Source organism: Gavia stellata, chromosome 15, assembly GCF_030936135.1.
Source record: "Gavia stellata isolate bGavSte3 chromosome 15, bGavSte3.hap2, whole genome shotgun sequence".
In the NCBI taxonomy this organism is placed as follows: Eukaryota; Metazoa; Chordata; class Aves; order Gaviiformes; family Gaviidae; genus Gavia; species Gavia stellata.
Window position 1 is genome coordinate 3,000,253 of NC_082608.1, and position 27,212 is coordinate 3,027,464.

The 27,212-nt window shown below is 42.0% G+C and overlaps 1 protein-coding gene across 3 annotated transcripts in view; it reads left to right on the plus strand.

The window, feature by feature from the left end:
• Window positions 1–8,003: 8,003 nt before the first annotated feature.
• Window positions 8,004–27,212, plus strand: part of CBFB (core-binding factor subunit beta) — a 43,877-nt gene continuing 24,668 nt past the window's right edge. For 2 of the 3 annotated variants that reach the window (XM_059824844.1, XM_059824846.1), the window contains exons 1-3: window positions 8,004–8,081; window positions 8,283–8,369; window positions 13,057–13,173. In XM_059824844.1, the coding sequence (XP_059680827.1) occupies window positions 8,004–8,081; window positions 8,283–8,369; window positions 13,057–13,173 (282 nt within the window). The remainder of the gene's footprint in view (window positions 8,082–8,282; window positions 8,370–13,056; window positions 13,174–27,212) is intronic. The other variant, XM_059824845.1, reaches the window with a different exon arrangement.

Consider the following 27,212-nt stretch of genomic DNA (forward strand, 5'->3'; position numbering starts at 1 on the left):
AGAAGGCAAAGGGGCAGCTGTAAATCCACCCTTCGACCTGAAACGTGCAATCAAATCTGCATGGGGAAATTCTTGTGCTCTTACAAAGTCAAGGGAAAGTCTATGAGATTTCATTCTGACCCAGGGCGCGCCTGTTTGGATCAAGGTGGAGGACTGGGGCCATCCTAATTCCTAGTCAGTAAAAACAAATAGCTCTAGCAACAGAGGAGAAGCACGAAAACAAAGTTACTATCAACACCCTGCCTCTTTGAAATCCCTTCCAAATTCTCAAAGGATAAGATCAATGAGAACAAAAACAATAACAGCACTGTATTAAAAGAAGGTGAAAAGGCAGCTCCCTCAGCAGTACACACCCAAGAAATGGGCTTTTCTTTGCTTTCTCAGACCTGACATGAGGCAGGCAGAGCTAGGAAGAACCCCAAAGCAGCAGCCGGGTTTGTTCTTTTTTTTTTAACTTTGCAAGCTCCGTAATGAAAGCAGTGGTCGGCACCCCCTGTGCCAGAGCGCTCCAAACCTGCCCGCAATGGAATGTGCTGATAGAGGGGAATATTTCCTTGCGGACTTGGTTTGAGACACAAATTTAAATATTGCTAATTTCCAGTATCAGCCTCAGAAAGAGACTTCACCCCTCGGTGATCCGTCTGTAAATGATGGCAGCTCTTCCTAGCCTTGAATGTCTGATTAGACAACACGCTTCATGACTTTGTTTCCCAGTCTCTGTGTTCACTTAAGTGGAGCACTGATTTCTCTGAAAGCACAATAAAACAGCCGTCAATCCATTTGTTATGATACAACGTGGCAGCCTGGTGTTAGGTGTATGGAAATAAAAGTTTTCGATGTGTTTAGTGTGTAACAAGACAGCAGAACTCTGCTCAGTTCTGAAATGCAACTTTCACCTTGAAAATGAAATTAATTCTTTAAGTAAGAACAAGATTTTTAGAATAAGCTGATGGTTTGAAAGTCAACATTTTGCTGCTTTTTATGAGGCAAATTTAAAGTTGGCTGTGTGTCATAAAGGTGGATAAAGTGTGAGTGACCAAGAGGACTGAATGGCAGTAGAAAAACTTTAACTTACAGTATCTTCAGGAAAACTTCCTAGAAACAGAACAGGGGCTTTTAACAAAATGAAGATTAACACAAGTTGTGCTGATAAATCCTCTGGAGTTGTCTGACTCTCCTTCCAAAATTCTGTATTTGTTTAGAAGAGATTTTTTTTTTGTGCATAAACTTCTTTGTTTCTCACCAGCCAAACATTTTCAGCTAAGATGTGCCTATAGCAAATCTCCCCTCCTGTAAAGCTTATTGGTATTTTTATTTCAGTTGGGCAACGTCTTAAAATCCTTGATTACAGTTTGGAGTTCATTTCTGCTTTGACCATAGAGAAGGTAAAAAAGCTTCAGAAATGCAATTGCCTTCCACCACTGGATCTATGAGAGGAAAGAATTATAGCTCAAAGCTTACAAGAATAATCTGAATCTGAAGAGTTGCTTGGACATGATCTGTACTAAGACTGAATCACCTCTAACAGTTGTACTGAGTATAATCAAAAGTATAACAGGCTATAACACAGCTTGCTCAGTGATAAACATTCACATGTGAAACAAGAACAGGGCTTTGAGTCACTCTGTTTAGCTTTCTCCCCCATCATCTCAAATTCAACCCATGAACAGCTATCTCTACAAGTGTTTGGTTTCTGTGCTTTCAGTTTGAACATACCCTGTCCTGCTCATGCAGGAACAAGAAGGGATGGCTGGAAACAGAAGAGGAGCAAATATAATTAATCCAGAGAGATGAGGTTGCATCTAGCTTATCGGGTAGAGATTTGGCCGGTGGCTACTAGAGGACGTGCGTGTTGCGATTGTTTCTTAGACAGGCTCTCTGCTTGTGACCGCTTAGTGTCACCCCAATTCCTTCATGTGGAAGAAAACCTCAGATACCCTGGGTGGGCGACTTTGTGTCCACACTGAGCTGCCAGAGTACTACAGCTGGCTTGTGCTAGGGCCGAGGAGCTGAAACTGTCTGCATTGTCCGTTCCCATGTTGCTTTCTGGAAGCCCTTGAGATCTGAAAATCTGCAGGGACTTCTAGAACAGCTGCAAGATTACAGATCTTGTCCGGCCCTTTTATGTCTTGTTGCACTTAACGTTTTTTTTAAAACGTGTAACAGGCTCTCTACCATAGCATGCCACCCCCAAAACCATGCACGTACTTTTGAAGGGGTTTTTAATGGATTAAGAAATGCAATGTAATGAGACAGTGTGGCTGATAGCAGCATAGTAGGTAATACACAGAAAAAGCTACGCCTGAACAACATACAGCTGAGTGCTATTAGCATTGTCTGTATGCCGATAACAGCATCTTCAGAACTAATTTCACAAAGGCAGTTTTTAAACGCTTCCTTTTATGTATGTAGGCTGGGGTGAGTCATGCCGTGTGCTCACTTAAACTTTCTCCTCATTGCTCAACATAAGGGATGATGACAGTGCCTGGCTCTTTACATAAAGATCTGGAGATCTCAAGTCATTTGATAGGTGGGGGAATTGAGGCATGAGAGGTGAAGCGATATGCTCAAAGTCACTTAGCAGGCCACAGGCAAGGCTGGAAGAGGCAATGAAAAAAGGGTTTTTAACATAAAAGCTACATAGTTTCATTGCCAAAACACGTATAGCTAGCACAGAATCATAGACATGTATACCTGCTTCGCTCATCATCACTGTTCCCAATAACCAGTATGAAAGTCAAGTAGCCTTCTGGGATAATCTGGTTTAGTTCTCTAATTGTGTAGTTCAGCCTCTGTTGCATCATCAGAGGAATAATTGGTTCTGATGTTCTCAAGTTTCATTTCATGTTGGTTTCTAGAAAAACGTCTGTATTCCCCTGGTTAATTGAAAGAATTTAAACAGATTTTCAATTCATTATGGTGTTGTGTTTTCTTAAGACAGTGCCAAGCTCAATAATCAGAGGTCTTCTTCACTATGTCAGACTCCTGCACCTGGTATCACGCTGTACTTCCATAGTTGCACGTCCTTGATCTTTTTATGATTAGTTGCTGGCATGCAAGCGTCAGAAGAGTGTATTCAGGTGGATGTCCCAGGCTGTACAGGCCATGCTTTCGTGAGAGGTACCGCACAGGTACGTTATTCAAACAAAGGCTATTTCTTTGTGAAGCACGCTGTTAAACTGCCAGTGCTGAAAACCAGAAATAGCCCAGGGTGTCCAAATCACCCTCCTGGGAACGGATGGTTGTTTTTACTGGCTTTTCGTTTAGGCCTGCCCACGAAGACTTAGGTCTTTTGTTGCACTGTGGTAGTAACCCAGGTTGAAGCAGAGGTGTGAATGCAGCTACTCCAGTGCAAGGCTCGCGGTGACTAGGGTGCTCGCTGGGGAGGCTCGGAATTTGGGCTTCAACAGCTTCAGCGTGGAACGGTCTCCTGAGTCCTGTCTGAGTACTCCAAGCACTTGGGAACAACAGAGGCAGGCAGGAGTCATGTTCTGATAAGGGGGAGTCCCATTCAGTTATTTCAAGTAGCACCTGCAGGCATCTTCTTTTAGGAAAAGGGTTCCAGCTTTGGTATCTGGAGTCAACAGATGCATCTCTCTTGTAGCCTGGTTTAGAGAAAAGAGTGATCAGGTGCTGCTTCCTCCCTCATACCTGCCGTGCTTAGCATTTTTTAACTGGTAGGCAGCTTCCCACTCAGAATGCAAAATTAGATCATTGTGTTTAACTGTTGTGGTCTGGCTCTTATCTCTCTTTGTGTGCTACGTAAGATGTTTACTTATCAACTTTGGACTCAGCCAAGTCCTGAAAGCTGCATGTTGTCGCATTCGGAGTCCCTACATCCATCTCTGCATAAAGTGCTTCCGCGGACATGAATTGACTCTGATAGCTCGTGGCCCTCTGCATTGCCCGTATCCCTCATTCCGGTTGTTTTGGAGTCCTGAGATAAGAGGGATCTTTATGCTGATGTACGCAGGCTAGGCACGAAAGGCTGCGCTGGAGGTGTGTTAGAGCATCTCAGGATGGTTTCTGCATGTGACTGTGGGTCCATGAACCGATCAGCAATACCCTCACGTCACTGGTGGGATGACCTCAGTGAGACTATTCTGGTTGGGAGCATCGGTTGTAGTAGTAGGGAAATAAAAATTAGTCTGGAGGAAAGAAGTCAATTAATCTGCTCAATTTCTTCCCCTCTCCCTGAATTTTGTAGAACCCATACGCATAGACCTTGCGTAAGTGGATTGCACTTCACACCTAATGTGCATAATTATATCTTGCAAACAGTTTATTAATGGATCTATAATCACAGGGTGGCTTGTACGTACATAACACTGGTGTTTGATTATGCTGCAGCTGCCATAGATCAATGGATACACAGGAGTCTCACTCATTAGTGTCTCACATGCGTGAAGCCTAGAGAACAATGTAACATTGGTGCCGTGCAGTTGTTCATCAAATACTGCTGCCAAGGGGAGACGAGAGCTTTTAAAGACATGGCAGAGAAGGGTTATAGAAAGAACAGTATAGAGAGGACTTGGCACTTGAAGAAAGCTCCCTTTCTCAAAAACATCCCATCTGTAAAGCTTTAAGCGGTATTCTCTCAATTATCCGTGCACTGTAAACATGTTAGATCTTATTTTTGAAAGGGGTGTCTTCTGAGAAATCACGCTGAAAGCAGCATGCCTACAAGCTTGACCATTTCTATTTTCCAAAGGTGACTCACCCGGAGGCCTGATGAACAGCCCAAGTTCTTGCTTTGTGAATCAACAGACCAAGGATTTGCAGACCAAGGTAAGTCGTCTAACATTTGAGCAGCCTGAACCACACTGAAAGGGTTTCCAGAGATATCGCTGAGACACCTTTAGGAAGCAGTTGCATTTGGTTATGCACAAGGAAAAAGGTTCTAGCTCATTTTGGCACGTTGATGGCACAGCGCTAAAAACTAAAAGCACAAAAAAATGTTCGGTGAGCTGCAAAATTGCCATGAGTCTGGATCCCATCTCCAACACGATAACCTCAGCTTTCCCTCTCGTCTCCCCCAGCTACCACCTGCGAAGCTGCTTCTGATCTATGTTGACTGTCTGGCCGGTGGCCAGCGGCCAAACAGGGTAAATAACTGTGCAAATTATGCCGTAGCCTTTCTTGCAGCCAAGACATGAATTTGTGTGCCTCTCCTCTGTCTAGCTAGGAACAAAAAAAAGTAGTAACTTCTCTGTCTTTAAGACACGAATTGCCTTATTAAGTGTTAGGGGCTGCGTGGGGTAGAGAGAGGAAGAGCTGGTCCAATTTTATAAGCTTTCCTTGATGAGGAAACAGGCCTAAAATAATCGTTTTCTCCCAGTTGTATCTGTTACAATATATAAGGAATCAGTTCCCTTCACTAAGGAGGTAATCTTCAGAGCAGTTCTTTTTTCTTTTTTGTGTGTGTGTGTTAGCTTGGAGAAACTGGATAAATTCAGAAGAATAATATGATACTGTGCCACTGTTTTCCATCTCGCCCCGTCTGCATCAGAGCAACCGAGGCGACAAACAGAGGCAGCATCTGATCTGTTACAGGCTTTCTGGTAATATTGACTCGCTTTATTTAAAACAAAAACTTTGCAGTGGAGCGATGAAAACTCCAGGATGACAAGCGTTAAACAAAGAGCTGCCTGGAGGAAAGCAGTCAAATTTTGTGTTGTTTCCCAAGTCTTGAAAAATATATGCCAAGGTCAAAAACCCGAACTTGCTAGGTGATTATGTCTCCCGTTTCATATTTTTAGGGCTTTACAACCACTCATCTTGCTTTTGACCTTGGAGATTATTATTTTTTTTTTTGGTTGGTTTGTTTTGGGTTTTTTTGCAAATTGTTGTTTGGAAGAAGGCACAGGCTGTTTGGGGGGGGTGAGGAGGTGGGAATCGGGCGATGTACTAGCAAGTAGCGAAAGATTATTGGAGGTTAAGAGAGCAGATTTCTACCTTATGAACTTGGCAGTTCTCCTGCAGGTCTATGCTCTTGGTATTGATCTTGCTGTAAGATGAATAGTCATATGGATTTTTTTTTTTTAAAAATGTCTTATTTTGGGACCTTTAAATATGCCTGACATTCACGAGAATTTTGCTTAAGGGTTGGTATTAATCTAAATGAATCGAGATAATATATAACATTTTTATTTTTTCAATCTCAGTGTATTTTCTTTTCAGATTTGGTTATTATTGAAGAAAGCTTTTAAAACAGTTTTTAGTGCTTTTAACTTCTGAATTTACACATCTATCTGCATTACAGTAATGTACCAAAACCAGGAAGATACAGCTTAAACACATAAGGAATTACTGCCTAAATCTGCAGTTCACAAATGTATTAAACTTCTTCTCTTAGAATATTTTCCACACTTGGAAAAAAACTTCTACAGGTTTTTTTATGAAGTCTGTATACAATTAGTTAAGGGATACAGACACTTCCCTCTTTTTTTTATTAATTTGCTCGTACTTGATTCAAATCATGCCTTCTGGCTAACCTTAGCATTGCCCTCTTCCAATTTGCATGACTACACGTAAAGTTAAGATTGTAATACCAAGAGATTAGAAAACCTCCTTTCTTTATCAAAAGATCTAATACGCTCTAATATTTTTATGTTGGCAATAGGTATCGTAATATCCAACTGTTTTTTGGCGTGTGCAGCTATCCTTACGATGCTCCAGAGCTGCTAAATAAGCTGGGGGAGCGGCTGTAGGAAAAAATAATCAAGGTATGTATGAAAAAATGGATTTAGGGACAGGTGATGTATGTCCTGCTGCGCTCCTTGATTGAATTAGCTGCTGTAAAATGCCTGTTTGCGGAGATGAAAAATCAAAGAGTCGGGGCTGCAGCCTTGGTGCTGTGTTTTTAGCGTGCGAGTAAGCGCACTTTCTAAGTGCTGGTGAACCCAAGCGCTGGGGTTTTTGCTCTAGGCCGACACCAAGATTTCAAAGACACCGAGCAGCCCTGCTGCAGGTTTTGAGGTGGTGGGTGCCTCTGCTCGCCTCAGGGACAGGCCCCTCGCCTGCAGTCTGTGCGCGGCTCAGCCGCTGCTGCTCTGGGACCCAAGGGGCAGAGGGACCGGTGCCGCCCCGGGACAGCCCCGTTTTGGCTGGCAGCCGGACAGCGGGCTGGGGGCGTCCTTTGGCAGCGGCGGGGGCACAGCTCCGGGTCCATCCTTCGGGCTGAGCCAGGCCTCTACACTGACTCCTGGCCTGAGGTCAGCCCTCGCTGCCCGCGAGGGGATCCGGAGGAGGCCGGTGCGAGGCCAGCACCGTCCCGCCCTCCTCACCACCACCAGCCGGGGCTGGGGGGGAGGCAGGGGGCACGACGCGGCCACCTCTCCCTTCTCCCAGCCCAAGCGGCTCGGCCAGAGCAGGTGCAAGGGGCGACCCGGAGGGACCGCAGTGTCCCCGCCGTCAGGGGACTGCGCCCCACCGCCGCCGGGGCAGAGGGGGGCGGCCGCCGCCTGCCCGCGGCAGGGCTGAGGCTGCTCCCCTCGAAGCAGGAAGCCGGAAACCACCGAGACGGGCCGCGTTACCGAGGGGGGGGCGAGGGGGAGCGACCCCGCTCCCCTCAGCCCTGCGGGGTGAGTCACCGGCTGGGGGGGAGCGGGGGGGGCAGCACTGACTCACCCCCCCCTCACCCCGCTTCCCGCCTCTGAGGGAGGCGCGCGAGGCCCCGTGGCGCATGCGCGGCGGCGGCGGCGGCGGAGTTGTGAATGGTGCGGCTGTTCGGCCGGAGTTTACGAGCCGGGGAGGAAGTGGGGGGGGGGGAGGCGGGAGCGGGCGGCGCGCGGCGGCGGCGCGAGCCTCGGCGGCGGCTGCTGCTGCTGCTCTGCGCGCGCGACGGGGGAGGCGGGAGAGGGAGGAGGCGGAGGAGGGAGGGAGGGAGGGAGGGAGGGGGGCGCCGCCGGCGGGGGCTAACAAAGGGCGAGGCGAGCGCTGGGGCTGGGACAGCGCGGGGCGGGCGGGCGGGAGGGAGGGCAGCCGGCGGCGGCCCCACCACCATGCCGCGGGTTGTCCCCGACCAGCGGAGCAAGTTCGAGAACGAGGAGTTCTTCAGGAAGCTGAGCCGCGAGTGCGAGGTGAGGCGGCGGCGAGGCCCCCCCCCCCCCTTCCCTCCCTCCGCCGGGAAAGTTTCCGCGGGCCGCGGAGAGCCCCGCGCCTCGCCTCAGCCGCGGCGGGGGAGCCGAGCCCGGCGGCGCGGGGCGGCGCAGTCAGTGCACTCCGCTGCCCCCTTATCGCCGGGATTGGCCCCTCCTGATTGCGCGCCCTGTTCTCCGCAGATTAAATACACCGGCTTCAGGGACCGGCCCCACGAGGAGAGGCAGGCCCGCTTCCAGAACGCCTGCCGCGACGGCCGCTCCGAGATCGTAAGTGGCGCCGCGCTCCCCTCGGGGCCCGCCGGGACCGGGCCGGGGCGGCCGCCGGCGCCTGTCAGCCGCGGGCGGGGAGACGGCCGCCCCCGGGGCCGCGCGGCCGCTGCCGGGCGCCTCCGCCGCTTGGCCCCCCCTTGGCTAAGAAGTTTCAGGGAGCCTCGGAGGAGGAGGAGGAGGGACGCTTCGAAGTAACGAAGCTAAAAGGCTCAGCGCCGGGCGGGGCGGGAGTGGACGGACGGTGCGCGGTGCTGGGTGGCCGCGCCGCGCTGCGCTGGGAACTTTTCCTTAAGGAAAAGTAAAAAATAATAATTACATCTGCCGCCTTTCAAACGCCGGGGAAAGGGAGGCTTTCGTCAAGAGGCAACGTTTCTTTCCCCTTAAGAATAGTGCTTTTTCGCTAAAACGTGCCCGCTCCCTCTGCCTTCGCGCGAGCGGTAAAACCGCAGCTGACTTGAGCGCTTGGGCGGAGGGGAGGTGATGGGGAGGGGAGGGAGATCTCCCGGAGCCCTCGGAGCCACCCGCGGGTGCGAACTGCCTGTACTTCCTTCCCTGGGCACGTGTTACCATTGCGAGCTGCTTATTTCAATATTCAGCTTTTTCTTGCCTTCTTTTTTTTGCTTGGTTTTTTTTTTTTTTTTATTATTTTCCGGAAACAGTAGCTTTCAGAAATGAGTAAAATTGTTCAGAAGACGCTAGCTAAAAGTCTCGAATGAGCTGTTTGATGTATTTGTGAACTAAATCAAATGCTTTTAAAATTAGGCTTTGAAACTCGCGACTTCAACCCCATTTTTCCCATTCATTACGGTTAGTTACAGACTACTCTCCAGAATTAAGAAGTGAGATGACGTATGGCTCGGAGCAGTCCAGAACTGACTAGTTATTTCCTGGTTTGATTTCTGCTGTGCGTTCCTTCTATAGGATCAGTATCTGGTAGCATTGTTGTTAAGTTCTTAACTCTTTGCTGTTCTTAAAATGCAGAAGTAACCTCCTTTTCATTTACAGTATATCACAAAAGATGAGGTAAAAATTCCCTTCCCGTAGAAAATAACCCCTGCTTTCACCAAGTTTGGTTTATGATGATTCTTTAATTTCACTGGGTATAGATATTGCTAGTCAGTTCACAATGAAATTATTCTTAGGCACATCCAAACAAATATAATTGAATACCAGTTACTACAACTGATCTTGTTCATTTGCATTTATGAGTGGAAGGATATACACTCAAGTACAGGGTTATCTTTTACTGAGTGACTTTATTTTAGCTGAATCTCATCTCTGCTTGTTATCTGTGGTCTTAGAACCTGTAATATTGTTTTGTGAGAGGCCCTCTGTAGTGAGTCGGTTAATTTCACTATTTTTTTTTTTTAACATTCATTTTTCATTGTGCATGTTTGCTTCCTTTTAAAAAGTCACCAAGGAAACAATGGGTAGGTAAGGAAAACATTGTTTGCTAGCATTTGAAGTTCCTGAACAGGTGAAAGTGCGTAGTATACCTGAGTCCTACCCTAAAAAAACCAAATAAATGTGGACATGTAGCTTATAAACTGGCTTTCTGCTGTAGCCTATGCGGTTATTTATATAAATGGGAAATCGCTGTAGTTTCACCTTTGTACTTCTAAGCCTGCTGCTGTCTTTCTCTGCCAGAACTTCATCCCTTGGAAGCAACCGGTGATGCCTGTTCTACGTATTTTTACTTCTACTTAATTATAAAACAGCCTCTAAATTTCTTGATCTGAAACATCTGGTTTTGTTTTGCGAACAGGGCATGAGTAGTCAGGTTTATTTAGAAATGTAGTGTGTGTAATGACTGATGTTAAAAAGAGCTACAATTTTACTTTTTTTTAGTCTTGAATGTTTTTCCAGACATCAAGGATTTATCCTTTTATCTCCAAAGGGAGCCTTGGCAAATGACCTTACATATTTTTAAGAAGGCAAAAAACCCCAGAGAACAGCCTAGGGATTTAATGTGGAACTGGCAGTAGGTTGTTGGTTACTTCTGTCAAGTAACTCTTGATTGAATAAAGAAAATAATTACCAGTATTACAGAGGAAGTAACTGTGAAATATTAAATAAGGTTTTGGGTTTACTGGTATCGCTTTGATAACTTGGAAACAGCTTTACATGCTCAGTTTGTTTTGGGAGACTTCCTAACTACCTATGTGTTTGGAAGGTACTTGTATTTACGTTGTCTACATGTGGGTCAGATCACCCTTGTACTACCTGATAAGCTTTTTGTAAAATTTGAGGCATCTGTGTATGATAGCGTTTCAGACTGAGCTTTAAAAGGCTCTGTATAGAAGATTATAATTCTCTTACCTCCACGTTTAAGATGAAGTGGTGGTGGTGGGGTTTTGTTTGTTTATTTGTTTTTAATTTTTTAAAGTTTGCTTGCTACTAGAGAAAATTGTTGGGTTTGGTGTAGTCCTGTGTAGTTATTAGTGAGACTGTTCTCGAGTTTTTCGGTATTGACCTATGATTTTGATTTGAGAAGCATGTGGGTGTTTTAATTGGATGGTTTTATCTGTTCAAAGGGAGGGAACAGGCTTCAAAAATCCAGAGAATAAATATCCACATAGCTTTTTAAATAGCCTATGGTTTAAATGTTGCCCGCATGACTCCATGAGGATGTGGGAATTTGTGTACTTTCATTTTCTTCTTTTTCTCTGATATTTTTCCCATGGTTTTTTGTGGCCCTCCAGCACAAGTTGGGGGTGGAAGCAGGGAGGCATGGGTGCTTCATTGTCTTGCTCAGTTTCCCAGAAAGCAAGTATAGTACTACTATATGTGTCCTTGGGTATTCCCGGTGTCCTTGGGGCCTGCAGAAACTGGAGTGGTCTGGAGGGCTGCAGCGGTCAGCTGGTTTACACGCCAAGATCTCACTCCTTGGCGTTTTGTTTTAAGTGTATAAATTAAGGAGTATAAAACATGCATTTGCTGAAGACACTCAGAGGTGGTAAGGTAGTTCTTAAACAGACTAAGTGGTGATGGCTTATGAGTCAAAAATATTTGGAGATAGGTTTGGGGTTTTTTTGTTGTTGATACGTAAATAGAATCACTTAGGAAAGCAAAGGGATCATGCAAGCTAGTCAGCCTGATACTGATGGTCTGCAGCCCTCGCAGTTTTGATGCTTCCTATCTGCGCAAGCGTATCCTCGATGAAGCTTCTATTACATTGATTGAAATACTTGTCTTTGCGTATGGTAGGGCAAACAAACATTGATGTACCAATACAATATCCTCCCCAGTGTTAGTAGGACCGATTCGTCAATTTTAATGGCAGTGAGAATGTGCTTAACAGGAGATTTTTTAAATAAATAAAAAAATTTGCTTTTAAGGATAGTCTGGAATGGAACCTGATTGCAGAGTATTAGTCTCCCTTGGCAGAGGGGAAAAAGTCAAGACAAAGCACTTCTACTTTCAAAATAGGAGGTATTAATCCTGTGACAGACAACGCTGCAGTACGTGACCAGCACTGTCTTAAACAACATATGGAGCTACTGTGTCATAGGTAGCCGTACAGTTAGACCATAAAGTTGCTGAATTCTGGGTTGCTTGAAAGCAACCTGCTTCTCAGGAAATTCCAACTATTAGAGTAGTATTTGCATAGCTTTTAAGAAAAACTGTGTTCTGGATTAATGACCATTTAAAGATAGGTGATCGAGGTAATCAATGCAGTTGTTTGATTGCAACAAATTACGCTTAACCCTGGGATTTTGAGTAGAGTTATATTCTGGGAGCATGTTTGAGTATTCGCATGCTTACAGGACGTACTCACGTGTACCAGAGAAGGGTATAAATACTGTGAATCCAACTTCTGCTTGCAAAAATCATTTTTTATTTCACGTCTAGAAATTGCCATACTATGCATGGCTTGGACTTGATAAGATACACAAATAAATACAGTTTGTATAGAAAACTGAATCTTATTTTCGTTTGAAACCATAGCAAATTATTTACTTGAAAGCAACGTAGGCTTTTTCTAATATGGTTAAGGCAGTCCCTTTAATGATTTTACAAAGGGCTGCAGCTGAGAAGAATTCCTACGGTTGCCTATTCTCACTGACACAGCATCTGCTGATTTGGGTTTCACCGGTGTCTTAATGTGGCAAGAGGACTTGGTCCTGTGAACTTTAATTGAGCTGTATATTGACGCTGCTTGCCTGTAGGTGATAAAATAGGAATATTTACATTTCAGTTCAGATAAGTGTTTATCTAGGTACAAGTAGATTGTGGAAGGAAACAAGTCCTTTTCTTTAAAAAAAAAAGTTGTCCCTAGTAACAGGTCTCAGGAGTTCATTTTCCTTCAGCAGTACTTCGTTTAGAGATATGCATGCTCCTTAAAAAGCGTGGGCAATTTTCAGTGTTGCAGGTACTAAGTTGGTGCAGGGTATCCAGGCAGAACTGAAAGGACAGATTCTAATGTCAGCAAAACCGATTTGAAAGAAGTATTGATTCCATGTTGTATTTTATATCCGAAGCAGCCAATGGCAAATGTTGTCAAAATGGAATCAGATGTTTGTAACTTAATACTTAAGAAAAATGATGAGTGCATGTTTTTGACTTTAAGTATTCTCTATGCTGCCTGGCTTAAGACATAAACTGATGTAAAAATAAATGACTGCCTGCATAATTTATGTAATGTCTTGCTCCCTGATCCTGTTTGTATTGATTTTTCTAAAAGGCTTTTGTGGCCACAGGAACCAATCTGTCTCTCCAGTTTTTTCCGGCCAGCTGGCAGGGGGAGCAGCGACAGACACCGACCCGGGAATATGTCGACTTCGAAAGAGAAGGAGGCAAGGTAAGAAGGAAATTGTTGCAACTGAAAGAACTTTTTACGTTGTGCTTATGATCTTATTAGTATGGACCGCACGTATGATGCGAAATTACTAATATTTCACATCTTGGTGCATGTAGGTAGTCACCTGAGTACAGCTGAGCTGGTAGGACAAAATCTGGTATTGCTTTGTTTTAAAGCTTGTTAATATTTCTGGAGGGAAACACGTGGGCACTACTGGTGGCCTTTTATTATTTTGCAGAACAGAACTTTATTTCTACTGTCATGCTATGATAAAATTTTGGGGAACAATTGACATTTGGTGTTGAGTAAGTGATTCTAAAATGGTTCAGAAATTAGACTTTGGCCAAGGAGTTGTGGTAGACTAATGAAAATTTGCACTTTGAACAGGTTACTTCATTGGGTCTTAGGTTGCCAGTTGATACAGCAAGCTGTCAGTGTGCTGCTTAGTGGAATGAAGCTTCTTCTCTCAGTTTCACCATGAACTATAATACAGAAGAAGCATCGCTTTCAGAATTGATTTCTGAATATTTTTTTCCTGAGGTGGTTGTCCCGTAGACTGGTATCGAAAGCTAGAATTCCCTAATGACAGTGATGGTTAATGTGAAGCTGTATTAGATTTAAAGTCAGAAACCTTGCTTAGTCTCATCAGAATAAAGTTACTGAAATCACTCAGAGCTGGTTTTGTTTTACAGGAAAAACATACATTTAAAATGTAGATGCTCTCTCTTATCTATGCGACTGTAGATGCTTTGGGACTGATCCAAAGATCTCTGAATTCAATAGGAGACTTTCTGCAGACCTCAGTAGGTTTGGAGCAGCTCTTCAGCCCCCATAGCCTTTCTCTTTCAGGCTAATTTCTGTGTAATTTTTTGACTTTAAAGATTTTTAATAGTCTACAAAATTCTTGCTTTTGCTAAAATTCTTTACCCGCTCTCCTAACACGTAACAGCTAATGCTACCAAACCTGGAGGAAATATTTGAAGCATATTCAGGTTTAATGGCATATTGGGTCTTTTAAATGCTGCTAGGTGGAAGATAAATATTTCCTATAGTGGGAAAACTTGATTGGAAATAAAAAAATTCCTGAGGGCCAATATGGTATTTGGAATTCAAGTTAATGAGTTTTTTTGGAAAAAATGTGTTCCATTTAGTCCTGTGAGGCTTGCAGAAGTTTGACAAATTGGGGGAGAAGGAGTGAAGTTGGCTATGCTGGGTACTGACTGCTTTGCTAAGGAAACTGAATTGAATCTGGCTCTTATTGAAAAATATTGATTCTGGCTCACAATTGAATGAGGAATTTTTCTTGTAATGTGTAAGAAGACTGAAGTCTCTCTTCTTGCCAGTTCAAAACTAATTTTATTTACTCCTATGATTTTTTTAACTTTGTTTTCTCTGAATGAATTCTTAAAGTACTGAAGTACTTCATCCATTTTCTTGTGTTGTCTTAATCATGTAAGAGCGTGGTAGATATGCTGTGTATTAAAATAGAACATGAGTCTCATTAGTGAATGCCACTCCCTGTTTTATGTGTGTTTACAGTAAATTCTAGAGTGCTTCACTAAAATGTTGAGAAGAATTCATCTGAATGAGGCTGGAGGTGGACAAACTAATAAATGGGAATAGCGTTATGCTATAGTATGAACAAATCACAGATTCACCGTTGTAGTCAAACCTTGCTAGTGTAAACCTCATGCTAATGCAGGCTTGCTCTGCGCAGAATTAAACTTGTCTGGCAGTAAGCCACTCCCATAACTTCAGAAGAGGAGTAAGCAGAATGGGAAAGGGTTTCTTATGTTATCAACAGAAACACTTAAATGTTTCATGTGAATTGTCTGAGATTTTGTCCTCTGTAGATTTTTGTCATTTGGTTTTATTAAGAATTTCTTTCATAGGCTTCAACAGTCTCTTTACACCATGTGATTTTTTTTTTTTTGTAGCTCTGTGCAACATTGTTTTATGAGCTTTGATTCTTGAGGCAGTGCATAATGTGTGTTTGTTCATCGCTGGATTTAAGCCAGCAAGGCATGTTTTTAATTATATGAATAAAAAAAGGCTATGGGGGGAGCTGTCAGTTAATTATTATTTTAGGCATTAGTTTGAGATCTAGAATGTAGATAAACTTACTAATGCTAGAATATTTTTATTCTGGAATTCTGCTTCGGTGTTTGGCTAAGCAAATGATGGCCCAAAATAGTTTATCCAGAGTTGAAGTATGTCACTATTGTGCCTAAGCGGTTTTGTGCACAGATTGACAAAGGTACCAATGCAGCATCTGCTAGAATTGCTGCTTAAATGATTGAATTTTAGAAAGAGCAACGCCCTTGTGAATCCGTATGAAAGTTGGGATTCTGTGAATATCTACTTCATAGGCTTGAGGTTTTTGATTCTGGTATTTTTTAACTGAGGGGTTTTTCCTATGCTTCGTTTGCCTTTTAATTTGATGCATCTGATGTTCATGATGGGTGGGTAGGCCTCTAGTGGATACCCTGTCTTCATTAATTCAAGAATTGGATAGCTAAGTGTTCACTTAATGATTCTACTCATTTTAAACTCAAGCTTAACACTTTTTTTTGAGATAGTTTTAACATTCTGTGCTTTGACCTGTAGCAAATTTAATTGCTTATTTGAGCAATTTTTCCCGTTTGTCATAGCAAAAGAAAAAGTAGCACTAAAAATAGTGCTATTTTACAATCCCTAGATTGTAAAAATGATAGAACATTGTATTTCACTGTGATTGTGGGGGTGTGTGGGGTGCGTCAAATTCAGTGTGTGTCCTGTTTCTGGATATCCGAACCGTACCAAGGCTTCCTGATCCTTTGTGTTGTCAGCTAATGTCCAGTTCTTTTTTTCCTTTTTTTTTTGTTAAGAAATTCTGAGGCAGACAGTGTAGGAGTGTAATGTATTGCCTGAAATCTCGCATAATTGAACACTGAAATGAAACGGACAGCTTTATTTTCACCTTGGTTCTCTGGTATCTCTGGCATAAGTTTTATTGTGCTTAATGAAGTTCTTTAATTTTTACTTCAGTGTGATACCATGCAAACTTCAGGCTGAACTGTATGTATGTGTGGACTTCAGTGCGTCTTAAAATCTAATTTTATTGGAAGTCCCCTTGTTTTGTTACAAACTGTGTGATCAACTTTCTTTGCATGATTCATTTTGTATACTTTTTACAGTAAGATAAAATGTCCCCGGTTTTCATTTGTTATTTGAGATGTTTATATAGCTCTGGTCTCTCTTACCTGCAAGAACATTAGTTCTCGGATATTCTTTTTTATTGTTTAAATACCAGTTACGACCCTGATGAAGTGTGTGAAGTTATTTTACTTCCCCTCCCCTTTATAATACTATTCTCCATCTCATTTCTAATTTAGCCTAACTTCCTGTCTGCTGTTCAGCGGCAGCTGCTCATAAACCAGAATCTTCAACGCAGGCTTATTGCAGTATAATGCGCTAGGAACTCCGCAGCTCTGGAGGAAAGCACATCAGACATGATTTAAATTGATTCAGAGTGCCTGGTATGCCACATGTGTGATGTAGCCAGGATTTCTACTCACTAGACCATTAACTTTGTTCTAGGCATAACTAAAGATTACTGGACTTCGGTTTTCTTCCTGAAGATGCTGAGTTTCTATTTGTGTATTTGAATAAAAACTGTATTTAAATGGCAGCCAACAGCACCAGTTTTCCACTTGTGTCTTCTTTTCTCACTTGTCCCCAAATCAACTTTTCATTTTCTGACTTAAGCAATAAAAATTCATAACTATTGTTACGGTCTATTGGCTGCTCCGTTTTCTGGGCAAATGCCATTTCCAGTCAAACACAGGATCGCAGTGTACCCAGTGGAATTTGGTTGGAAAGGTGAAGGCTAGTTTATAAGAAATACCTGAATATCGGTGCTAACCTGTATTGAATCGGAAGCTTTACTTTCTTTGGTCCCCACCACTTTCTGAAGAATTTAGGTGAAACTAAGTCATTCAAAGAAAGTTGGAGTAGCAGCTTTCTTTTTTTTTCTTTCTTTAGGTACCCTTACTTTTAAAAAATCGGTAAGGGTGTTTGAGAAACTGATATACAGTTTCAGCTCTCATTTTACCCTCACTGTAGTACTAAAGAGCCATATTCCTTAAGTTCCTGTATTTTCAGTTCAGCAGTATTTGGGGTTTTTGCATTGTCACCCTGTAAAATGTTCTCACAGTTAGCCGTTACTTGTATGTATTCCCTGCAATCCACTGAGTCTCTGGACAAAAAGGATTTGGGTTTAATTTTTTTTCCAGATCAGTAGGAAAGGATGTCTTATGTTAGGGATTTAGGGGGGAAAAAATGTATTCTAGAGCCATAGTATTAATTAAACTTCATACCGTGGTGTGCCACCACATAGGGCAAACCATCTCAGCCATGAGATGCATGTGATCTTAACAGTTATTAAGACTTCATCCTTTTATTTGTCTGTGGTAATTTAATGCTCCTTCAAATCTCTGTTTAAAGCACCTCAGTAGACAGTGCTACAGCCCTGAAGAGTTGGGCATCACCTAACAAAAGTTCAGGGAGCTGTTTGTATGTGGCAGAAGCATATGGGCATGTAAGATGTAGCTTAGTTAAAAAAAACTAGTGAGTGTCAACCTTTAAGTGGTACCATGCGCATTCTTTGCAGATCGTCTCTTAATATGTGAGGGCATTTTGTTTCCCTGGAGCTGTCCTGCTCATAAATGCTTTCTCTTGCAGAGCAGTCTTGTTGCTTGTAGATCTGAATTCAGGAGCTGAGGTTCATTGCATAGCTCTGTACAGTCCTTGACGGATTTTTAGGCTAGTCCCTTAATGCACTGGTGAGTTAGGATAATGGTATTTTGGGGTCAGATTTTTATCCTGTTCTCTTGCTTTGTGCTAGCAGAATGATACAGAATTCCTCACCCGGCTTAGTTTCAGTTTACTTCAGGGTGCAGAGCAGGGAAGATCTGACTGGTGTTTTTCCTGAGCACCCTTAAACAACTGTTCATCCTCTTACTCTCAGGTCTACCTGATGACCCTACAACCCCAAAACATTGTGGTAACTGGGAGAGATTCTTCTGTGAAGGGCAGCTGGTGGTCAGTGAAGGCACATCAGCTGCTGAACTGTCCATGTGCTCGGGCCCTTTGAGGTGCTTTTGCCTGCATCAACCAAGGGAAGTGGTGTTGCCCTGACAAAGCCTGCATCATCACTGCCGTTCCTTTTTATCTTTCTCAGGCTTTTTCTGTAAGCTTTAAACAAGAAAGTCAGTGTGCGGTTATTCTGACGGCAGATAAATGTCGGGTTTGGTGGTGTATCCGGTTTGTACCCAGCCTGGCTGAACAGCTTAACTTTTTCTTGGAGTTGCGTGGTGGGAGTCCTGCAAAGGCTTCGTGAATGAGAAGAATCCACTTTCCTGGATGGGTCCCCTTGATCAATTTTCATCCAGGATCATCTGCATGGTTTGGGTAAAATACGAGTTTTCTATAGATGCTTGTGGTTCTAGATTTTATTATTGTGTTTGTGCTTAAGAGTCTTTTATTTAGCAGAGACTGCTCTGGTTCATAATTTCTTTGTTTAGGCTTCTGTACCATTTTTGCTTTGGACAAGAGTGAAACTTTTTCTTGTTTTGCCTAGATAGTCTGAGATGTCATTCACTATGACCTGCTGTTGCATAGATGAGAGCTATTGAATTGAAACTCCATTTGAAGCCAGGTAGTCATAGTGTATCTTTGCTTGTTCACTTCCCCTCAAAATTGGGAGATGCCTCTATCTGCATCCAGTTTATACACTATTAACAGTTAGGAACTTGGATTTTGGGAAGAGAAATCTTTAGAGCTCATAGGTTGTTAGGTACACATCCTGCGCTGGCAAGCAGCCACCGGCTGAGATGCGGACAGTTGTTCCTGAGGAGTGATTTATCGTCGGGTGCTCTCCGCCAGTAGAGCATGAGTCACACCAGGCATCTCTCATGTGACAAGTCCCCACAGCCTTTTCCCCGTAATCCTTTCACTCCCCCATCCTCCACATACTTTTATTAATGCACACAGCCTTCTTCATGCCTTACGGTGCATGCAGTGACAATGCCGTTTTGAAACAATGCTTACGGATAGTACTCCCAGCACGGCTGTGCTGGTTGTGGTGCCTACCTATGAACCCTTTCTGTAGGTCCTAAGTTCTTAAGATCTGCCATCAGTAAACCTGCTTTTGATTAGCTTTTATTACCTGTTGTAGAAGCAGTTATTCAGTCATACTTTATATATTACTTTGAATTTTTTCCAGTGGTCTAAATGCACCCGTTAGAGTTGTATAGACAAGACTTCAAGTTTACTTATACCATCCTCCTAAAGTTTCCCAGAAGAGGAACAAAAGCGGAGTTAGTGAGCTAAACTTTGCATTTGGGAACCAGCTATGTATAAGGACAGATGAGTGCTGTGTGGATGAAAGCAGTACTTGAGATCTCTGCTGTGTAGATACTGGAAGAAATCCAGACGTTTGGATTGTTGAATCCTCTTGTTTGCATATCAGTCTCCACTTTACAGAGCAAAGTTGTTAACATTATGCTTCTCTGCTCTTCTTATAAATGAATGAGAAAAGTAAGAGCATTGCTGTTGGAAGATGTCTGTTTCTTTGTGAAAAATCACTTAATACTTCATATTTAAAAACAGAAAAATTCAATAAGATGATGAAACATTTGCTACAAGAAACTGTCATTTTTCTGAAAGTTACTGAAATGTTTCTTCAAGCTTTATTGTTCAAAGTACAAGTAATAAAATGAGCTAATTAGCTTGCACAGTTGCATATTTGATATTTAACAAGTTGGCCTGGTGAAATATGTACTGTGACAACAATATGAAGAAAAAAATGGGGACTCTTGCACAAGACTGCTATTCCCAGAACGTGAGTGCTAATGAAAGGATCATTTTTGGGGGAATAGCTAATGCTGCAGATGTTTTGTCTAAGCAGAAAGTCCACATATTTTCTCTTATGTTGATATTGAGACTTGTATGCAAGATCCAAATTGTAGCTTCTTGAGGAGTCTGTGCAGAACTTCTACCTTCTTTCTGTATTTAAGGTACTTTGCTTAAACAGTTGCAGGCAGCAGCTCTGTGTTGTGGGACTTATGGGTATGCAACTTGTTTCATCTGTTCATTTCAGTATAGCTACAGAAGATAAAACCTATGGGAAAGTGACAGAGTTCTTAAACCTGGCATCATTTTTACAGTAAGGGTCATTAAACTTATAATTTTCTATTGAAATACAGTGACCGAGGACTAAGTGTTGTCTGTCGCATATTTCAAATACTTTTTAGGTCTGAAATCTAGGGAGGAAAGCAGCAGTGGAATACTGAATGGGGGCTTTTATGTCCTGATGAAGTATCTTTTGGTGGTGGTTGAGGAGTAGCCAGCATTGTTTGACAAAACAGATCGAAGGTGACAAGAAGAAAGTTTTAGCTTCTTTTAAGCCAATGTAGTCCTTTTGAAAAAAACAAAATAGATTTTAGAAAAAGGGAAAAGCTTACATTCTTCGGCAGAGGCACTATTGGACTTTTCTCTTTCCTTTTGGAAAACTAGCGAGAACCTAAAGAATGCTTAAGAATAGGAAAACTAAGGCAGGAAGGCATCTAGACAAAGTAAAACAACTATAGTAGTGTATTTTTCTCATGCTAAAGAGTGTTTGGGGATTTCTTTATAAAGCTTGCACACTTCTCTGATTTTTACTTTTCTTTTTTTTTTTCTCCCTAATGAGGGCAAGCATTTTCACTTGGGTGGAGCACTTGCAGTGAGCAATCATCTCCTCTCCAGATACCTCCAACTAGGGGAACCAGAGTACAGTACCCTGTAATGTGATGGCACAGCCTGGTAGCCTGGCGGGCTTTCATCGCAGAAGACTGTCAGGATTTTAGTTATAGCAAACCAGAAAGCCATTGGTTGTTTCTAATCAATTGAAAAGGTCTTGCAACAGACTGTTCACATACAGAATGGTATGTTCTTGACAAAGCATTCAGAGAAGCAGTATGATTTTTTTTTTTTTTTAAGCTCTATTCTTATACCTGGAACTTGAGAATCAGACTTTTGAGGAAGTATAGCTCATGTCAGCTATAAAGTTTTTGCACTTCAAGAAAATGCATCAGTAGGTGGTTTATAGGGAGTAAAAATAAATAGTGCATAAGAATTTCAATCCATTCCCCTCTCCCATGGATCATACAGTGTTGGTTCTGTCCTTTCCTCGTCTTGTGCTGGGAGAATTCCTGTTGCATTTTGGCTAACCAAAGCTGTATTTATGTTATTCACTATCTTTATAACTGTGTTGATTTTTTTTTTTTTCCAGGATTTCACTGTTCGAAGAACTTGGTATTAAACCTATGTGAAAGTGCTAATTACTCTGTTGAAGAAAATTCACAGCCATTGCTAATGATGCTTCTCTACAGAAGCTGATAGTTTTCTACAGAATAATTATGACACCATAATATTTTATTGGGTGATGAAAGCTAAGTAGTTGTTATGCTGTACAAAAGACAAAAAAAATTACTAACTTGCATTATTTTAAGGCTTGATGCAGTCCTACTTGTTGAATAAATGTTCATGCAAGTTTTTCCAGACTTGAATCCTGCTTAAGGGGGAAGGGTGAGGCTGTCAAAGTGCTCAAGAACGTAATAAAAGCCAAAGGGCAGAAGAGGTAACTTTTCTTGACCCTCTCCTGCTCATGTCAGTTCCTGGATGGTTTTTATTAGTTGCTTGCCCATGTTGTCAAAATCAGGAACCTTCTAGTTGAGCATACTTTCATTACATGTTTCAAATTTTCAGTTCAAAACTACAGGTTTAATAGGCTATTTATTTGCCCACAGGTAGCATGGTGCGTAAATGATGTGTTTTAGATAAACCTCTCTTTCTAACCCTCAATTGGAGTTTCTAGTTACAACTGCTTTTTGCTATGCTATTTTCTGAAAGCTTGAGAAGAACTAATTTCCCAAGCAATTTTGAAATTTCCGTCTGGAAAATATATTCTGTCAACGTGGCAGAAAACAGTGTGTGTCCCTGTTAGTTAGCTGGTTTTGTGAGCATAAGCATTTGTGAGTTACATGCATGCATACTTGCAGCAGCAAAACAGCAGCAGTCTCCTTTGCAGCAGCAAAACAGCAGCAGTTTCCTAGCAATATTTTGCTGCAAAAGCATTATTCTTTTCAAATATTGCCAAGGAAAATGGGGTCTTTTTTTAATGCATGCTGTTTCGGGAAGAGTAGATTTTAAATCCAGCTATCTTTCTCATGTAGAATCTAGTGGTAAAGATGTACTGAGAAGAGACCCTGTAAAGTTTCACAGGGGAAAACCCCGGCACATATTTGCCCTTCAGATTATCCTTATGTTCTGCTCGTTGCATTTTTGTTGATTCTCAATTCCAGCTATAGGGTTGGTTTTGCCTTTTTGAAGGCAAATGGAGTGAACCTGAGCATGAGATGTGTTTCATGTTGGGAGGCATAGACCTTATTGCAGTGACACTGCAAAAACAAGAAGCCACCTACTTTTTGCTTCGTATTAGGGGTTTTTTGGTGGTTTTGGTCAAGTGTAGTGTGTTTCCTGCTCAGTCCAGCAAATGCAGTATTTTGGAACTGTGTCTGAAGACTTATTTGTTATTAAATGATGAGTATTATTTCTGTGCCGTAGCATTTTAGTATTTTTCTCTGTTAACTTCTAAGCATAAGTACTGACCAGTGATCTTAATCCAGGAATAAAATGCTGTAGTCTCCACAGATCTTAATCGCATTTGTTCTGACATCCTTAATGCTTCATATCTGTTCTTAGTTATAGACTTGTTTTTTAGTTAACTGAAATAGTAACCGGCGTAATTTAATGAAACATTGATCTGCTTTTGAAAAGGAGACATGATTACATAGCTGAGCTAACTATGCAGAAAAAACCCAGCAAACAACAAAAAATAGCAGGCTTTCTAAAAGTGACTTATAAATTCTGTCTCTCCAGTAAAGTGAGGAAGATTCTTGTGCTGTGCTTTTTTGAAGTTTTAGAAACAAAGCAAAACTCATCACTGTAGGACTTCAGTAATACAGAAAGTGTGTTGAGAGAGGTTTTGTCACAGCTCTGATACTACTTACAAAGACATTTTTAATATGAGACGATACATGGCTATTTTTAGTACGTAGAATTGTAAAAATGGATTGTGCTGCATCTGAATTCTATCTAGATGGGCATTTTCAGAAACTTGAGTTTTATTTGTAATAAAACCAGGTGATTTTTATATAAGCATACTTAAAAATTGGCTGAAGTATGTAATACCGGACCATCAGTTTTTGCTATGAAGTTGAAAATTGTAGCAAGAGTTTTCTGAGATGGTTTTCCAGTTGTGAATCGGAGTGCATTCTTTTCTGAGGGAATACACTAAGGCAATGCTATCACTTGTTATCCAAACACCTTCTGCTATAATTAGAGAGCCAGAATAGATTTTTGTGTTGTATGTTCTTGAATGGAACTTACAGCAAAAGTTTTTTGAGATTCTGTCCCCCCCCCCCGGCTGTGAAATGCCTTAAGCTAATATTTCAGGCTGTATCTTGAATGACCTTTGACATTAGCGTGTATGTATAGGCATGTATAAGTTCATAGGTTTCCACGGCGGGGGGGAATGCATTTAAGAGTCTAAAACTTGTGTTAAAGAAAAATGTATTCCTCTGACTCCTGAATCTGGCAGGTACAGTATTTTGATAAAGGTCAGACTAAATTAAAAATCTTTCTGAGAAATTAAATCATAGTTGCAGCTTGTCTAATACACTTTAGGCTTTAAATTTATCTTAATAAGCTCCAGTACGCAGAAGCAGAATGAGCACGCGATATATTGCTCTAAAGGGGGAAAAATACGGGGGTTTAAGATCTTTAACAGCAATTTTAACTGCTTATATACAACAACCCCCTGCAAATAATAATTAAATTGGTTAGCCCTGTGCTCAGCTACTTTTACTTGTTGCTCTTAAAATTCTAGTACAGGCTGTTAGCAATTCATGGGATATTTCAGCAAATTCTTTTCTTCAAGATATTTTGTTCCTCGCAGTTGGTGAGTTTGTGTTTGCACTGCTTTTTTGTGATCTTAAAACATTGTAGTATGAAAGGCTGCATTTACAACTTATTTTCTTCCTTTTTTTTTTCCTAAGCATGACAGTCTAGATAGTGACTCTTAGCAAGCATGCTGTTTTGTTAATATTTCTGGTTTTGCTTGAGGAATCAACCTTTGTCATAGCTGATGAAATAGAGTAACCCTATTTCATATTGAATGTTAAACTTTCTTTCCAGAAATTCTTCTTGTGGTCTGTAAAAACTAATGCCTGGGTTGTTGGTTTTTTGGTCTGTTTGTGTTTGTTTTTTGGGTGGGCGTTACGGCATGGGTAGGTAACATAGAGGAAAGAGGAGAACTGAAAAGTTGAAATGGGCTTTTTCCAAAGACTATTTCAGGCACTACAACAGGCCTGGTCACTCCTGATCCTACCAGCCTCTTTTCAGGTTATTTACATAGTCTGAGGTTTGTGTGAGTGCAGAAAGGAGGAGCTCTAGGAACAGGTCGCAGGCGGAGAGGTGAGGGTGCTGGGCACTGCAGGGTCTGCTGTGCCCACCCTGGTGTCCCCGGGCTGCCCTGCTGCGCTGGCCAGCACCGACCTGGCAGTCCCACGCGGGCAGCTGCTCGTGAACCAGCAAGGGCCACAGTTGTGACATTGGTGCCACCCTTGAGAAGCTTAGAGCTGTATTTATTCATCTTGAAAGCCACAGTTGGGTCATCCATGTACAACTGTTTAGGAAAGACTCTTGTTTTGTCAGGAAGTATCACTTCCTTTGCGTTTTTACAAAATAGTGTAAGGTTTAAATTTTAACAAAACTCATTTTCATATAGTGGAGGCTGTTTCAACATGTAGCTTTCAAAGTAACTTAGAAAACATTTTGTGTTTAAAGGAAGAATAATGCTTTGAGGCATGAGACAGAAGGATTGATCTATATTTGTTGGATTTTTGAGCTCTTAGGGTTTGTAATGATGTGTCTATTGTTCTAGGATTTAAAACACTAAAAAGTCTGTTTCATTCATAGCGACTTTCAAAATGGGATTCTTTTCATCTGTTTCTATTACTGTTTCATTCCCAGTTAAAACAATGTTACAAAGGTTTTCTTTCAGGATTGGACTGACAAAGTCTCAGTGCTGTAAACTCTGTCCATGACTTGGTTACTTTTCATTAGTTTCTTTTGAAATACGAGTGGTCAGTATCTAAAAGTGTAGTCTGAAGCCTTGTATGGAGGTGTCAGCTTTTGCTGTAACTTCAGTTGTTGTTACACTAATGAAGATACTATTCTGTTTTGCTCCCCAAATAATTGAGGATTTTAGTGTAGAAATTCTGTTGCAAAGTTTTAGAAAAACTTTTTTCTTACTTTTGCCTTTCATAGATTGCTTCCTCTCTTATGCTCTGCCCCTTTTTGAAACCCAGGCTAGCAACCCTGCTCTGATTATGATATGCAAGTGAGAGTCCTGGTATTTAGCGAGGGAGGACTGACTCAACTTTACATTTCAGAACGGTCATGCCCAATCTGTATAGCATGACTACAGCATTTTATTTATGAAAATGTATATATACTCCTTTAAGATTTCTGTTAAAGGAAACAGATGAATACATAATTTCCTATTTTAACACTCTGAAAAGGTAGTCGTCTTTTACTCAGCAGTGCATACAGACCATGTTAAGAGAAGCTGAAATGATGAGGTTAGCCTTAACCAATTTAACATCTTCCTTACTTGGAGTAAACGTTTACAGCTGTTTCTTTCTTAGTGGTCAGCATTTCATATGTGAAGTCACTGGGAAGACTGCTGTTTAAATATTTAAAAGCGGGGTATGATTCAGGGGAAGGTGGGATCAAAACCGGGACGTACGTAGTTGGCTCAGCCAAGAGGGAGGCAGCTTGTGTGAGCAGTTATGAACAGGCAGATGTGTGTGTGATGAGGCAGACGGTGAGTCGGAACTGAGCCTCTCCTGAAAGAATGCGTTTAGCTCCAGCGTGCTGGGAAAATGGACACAGAAGGAAGGGGGCTGCACTACTGCACCGGGACTGGTGTTTCCTGGGGGGGTGAAGTTGGGCCCATGGGTGGCGGTGGCTGTTGGGAGCCTGCCGATTCATTAGTCAGCGGCTGGTGAGAACTGTGTGCAATCTCTGGGGGAGGAAATGGCTTGGTTGCTTTAGGGAGAAGGAGCACTTTCTGTAACTGCAGGATGTGAGGATGGAGCACAGAGATAGCATATCTATAGCCCATCAGTTAAATACCCTGGTGTTGTGAGATAAGGATTTACTAGAGGACTAAAATAGGATGTGAAACTGAGGTTTTGCGTCTTGTGCTCAAGTAAAGCAGCTTTTTTTAAAGTCATTGAGACTTCTCCTCTGTCTGCTTCACTATATTCAAATCAAGTTTGGTTTTTAAAATATGAACGAATGGTGTTACAGGAGCCAAGTCCCTGCCTATTTTTAACAGCAAAGCTAACGCCCAGTTAGTTAGAGTTGGAGGAGAGGGTTGCTCTTTCAAATGCAGATGAAAAGAAACAACAGATCAGTTGAAAGAGTACAAAAAGGAAGGTGAGATACGCTATATTGAAGGTGTGGCACAGAGGTCTTTGAGATCAAGCCAGCTGGTAGGCCGAGAAAGCACAAACGCAGCTCAGCCACTTAGAGCCTAACGGATGTGTGGAGCACCTTCTCAACTTTACCTGTGTTTATGCTGCTGTTCGTCCTCCATCCAGATAATCTGCTGGAGATAAGAGTGTATACTCTTGCTGGTTGTTCAGTCAGCAAGCAGAATATTTGTTCTAACCCAAAAAACCTGTTTGCAATGTGAAAGTAACATGTCTACTTTTCCCATCTAAAAAATTGTAATGCTACTTTGATTTGTAGTAGGAGTTTGAAATGGAAGATGTAGTTTGAAGTGAAATTAAACTTCTGTGTAACAGCCACCTAAACAAAAATTCAGTTGGTATAAGCTGGTAAAAAGTGCAGATTTCAGTATGTGACAGTTTACCTAGGTTTCA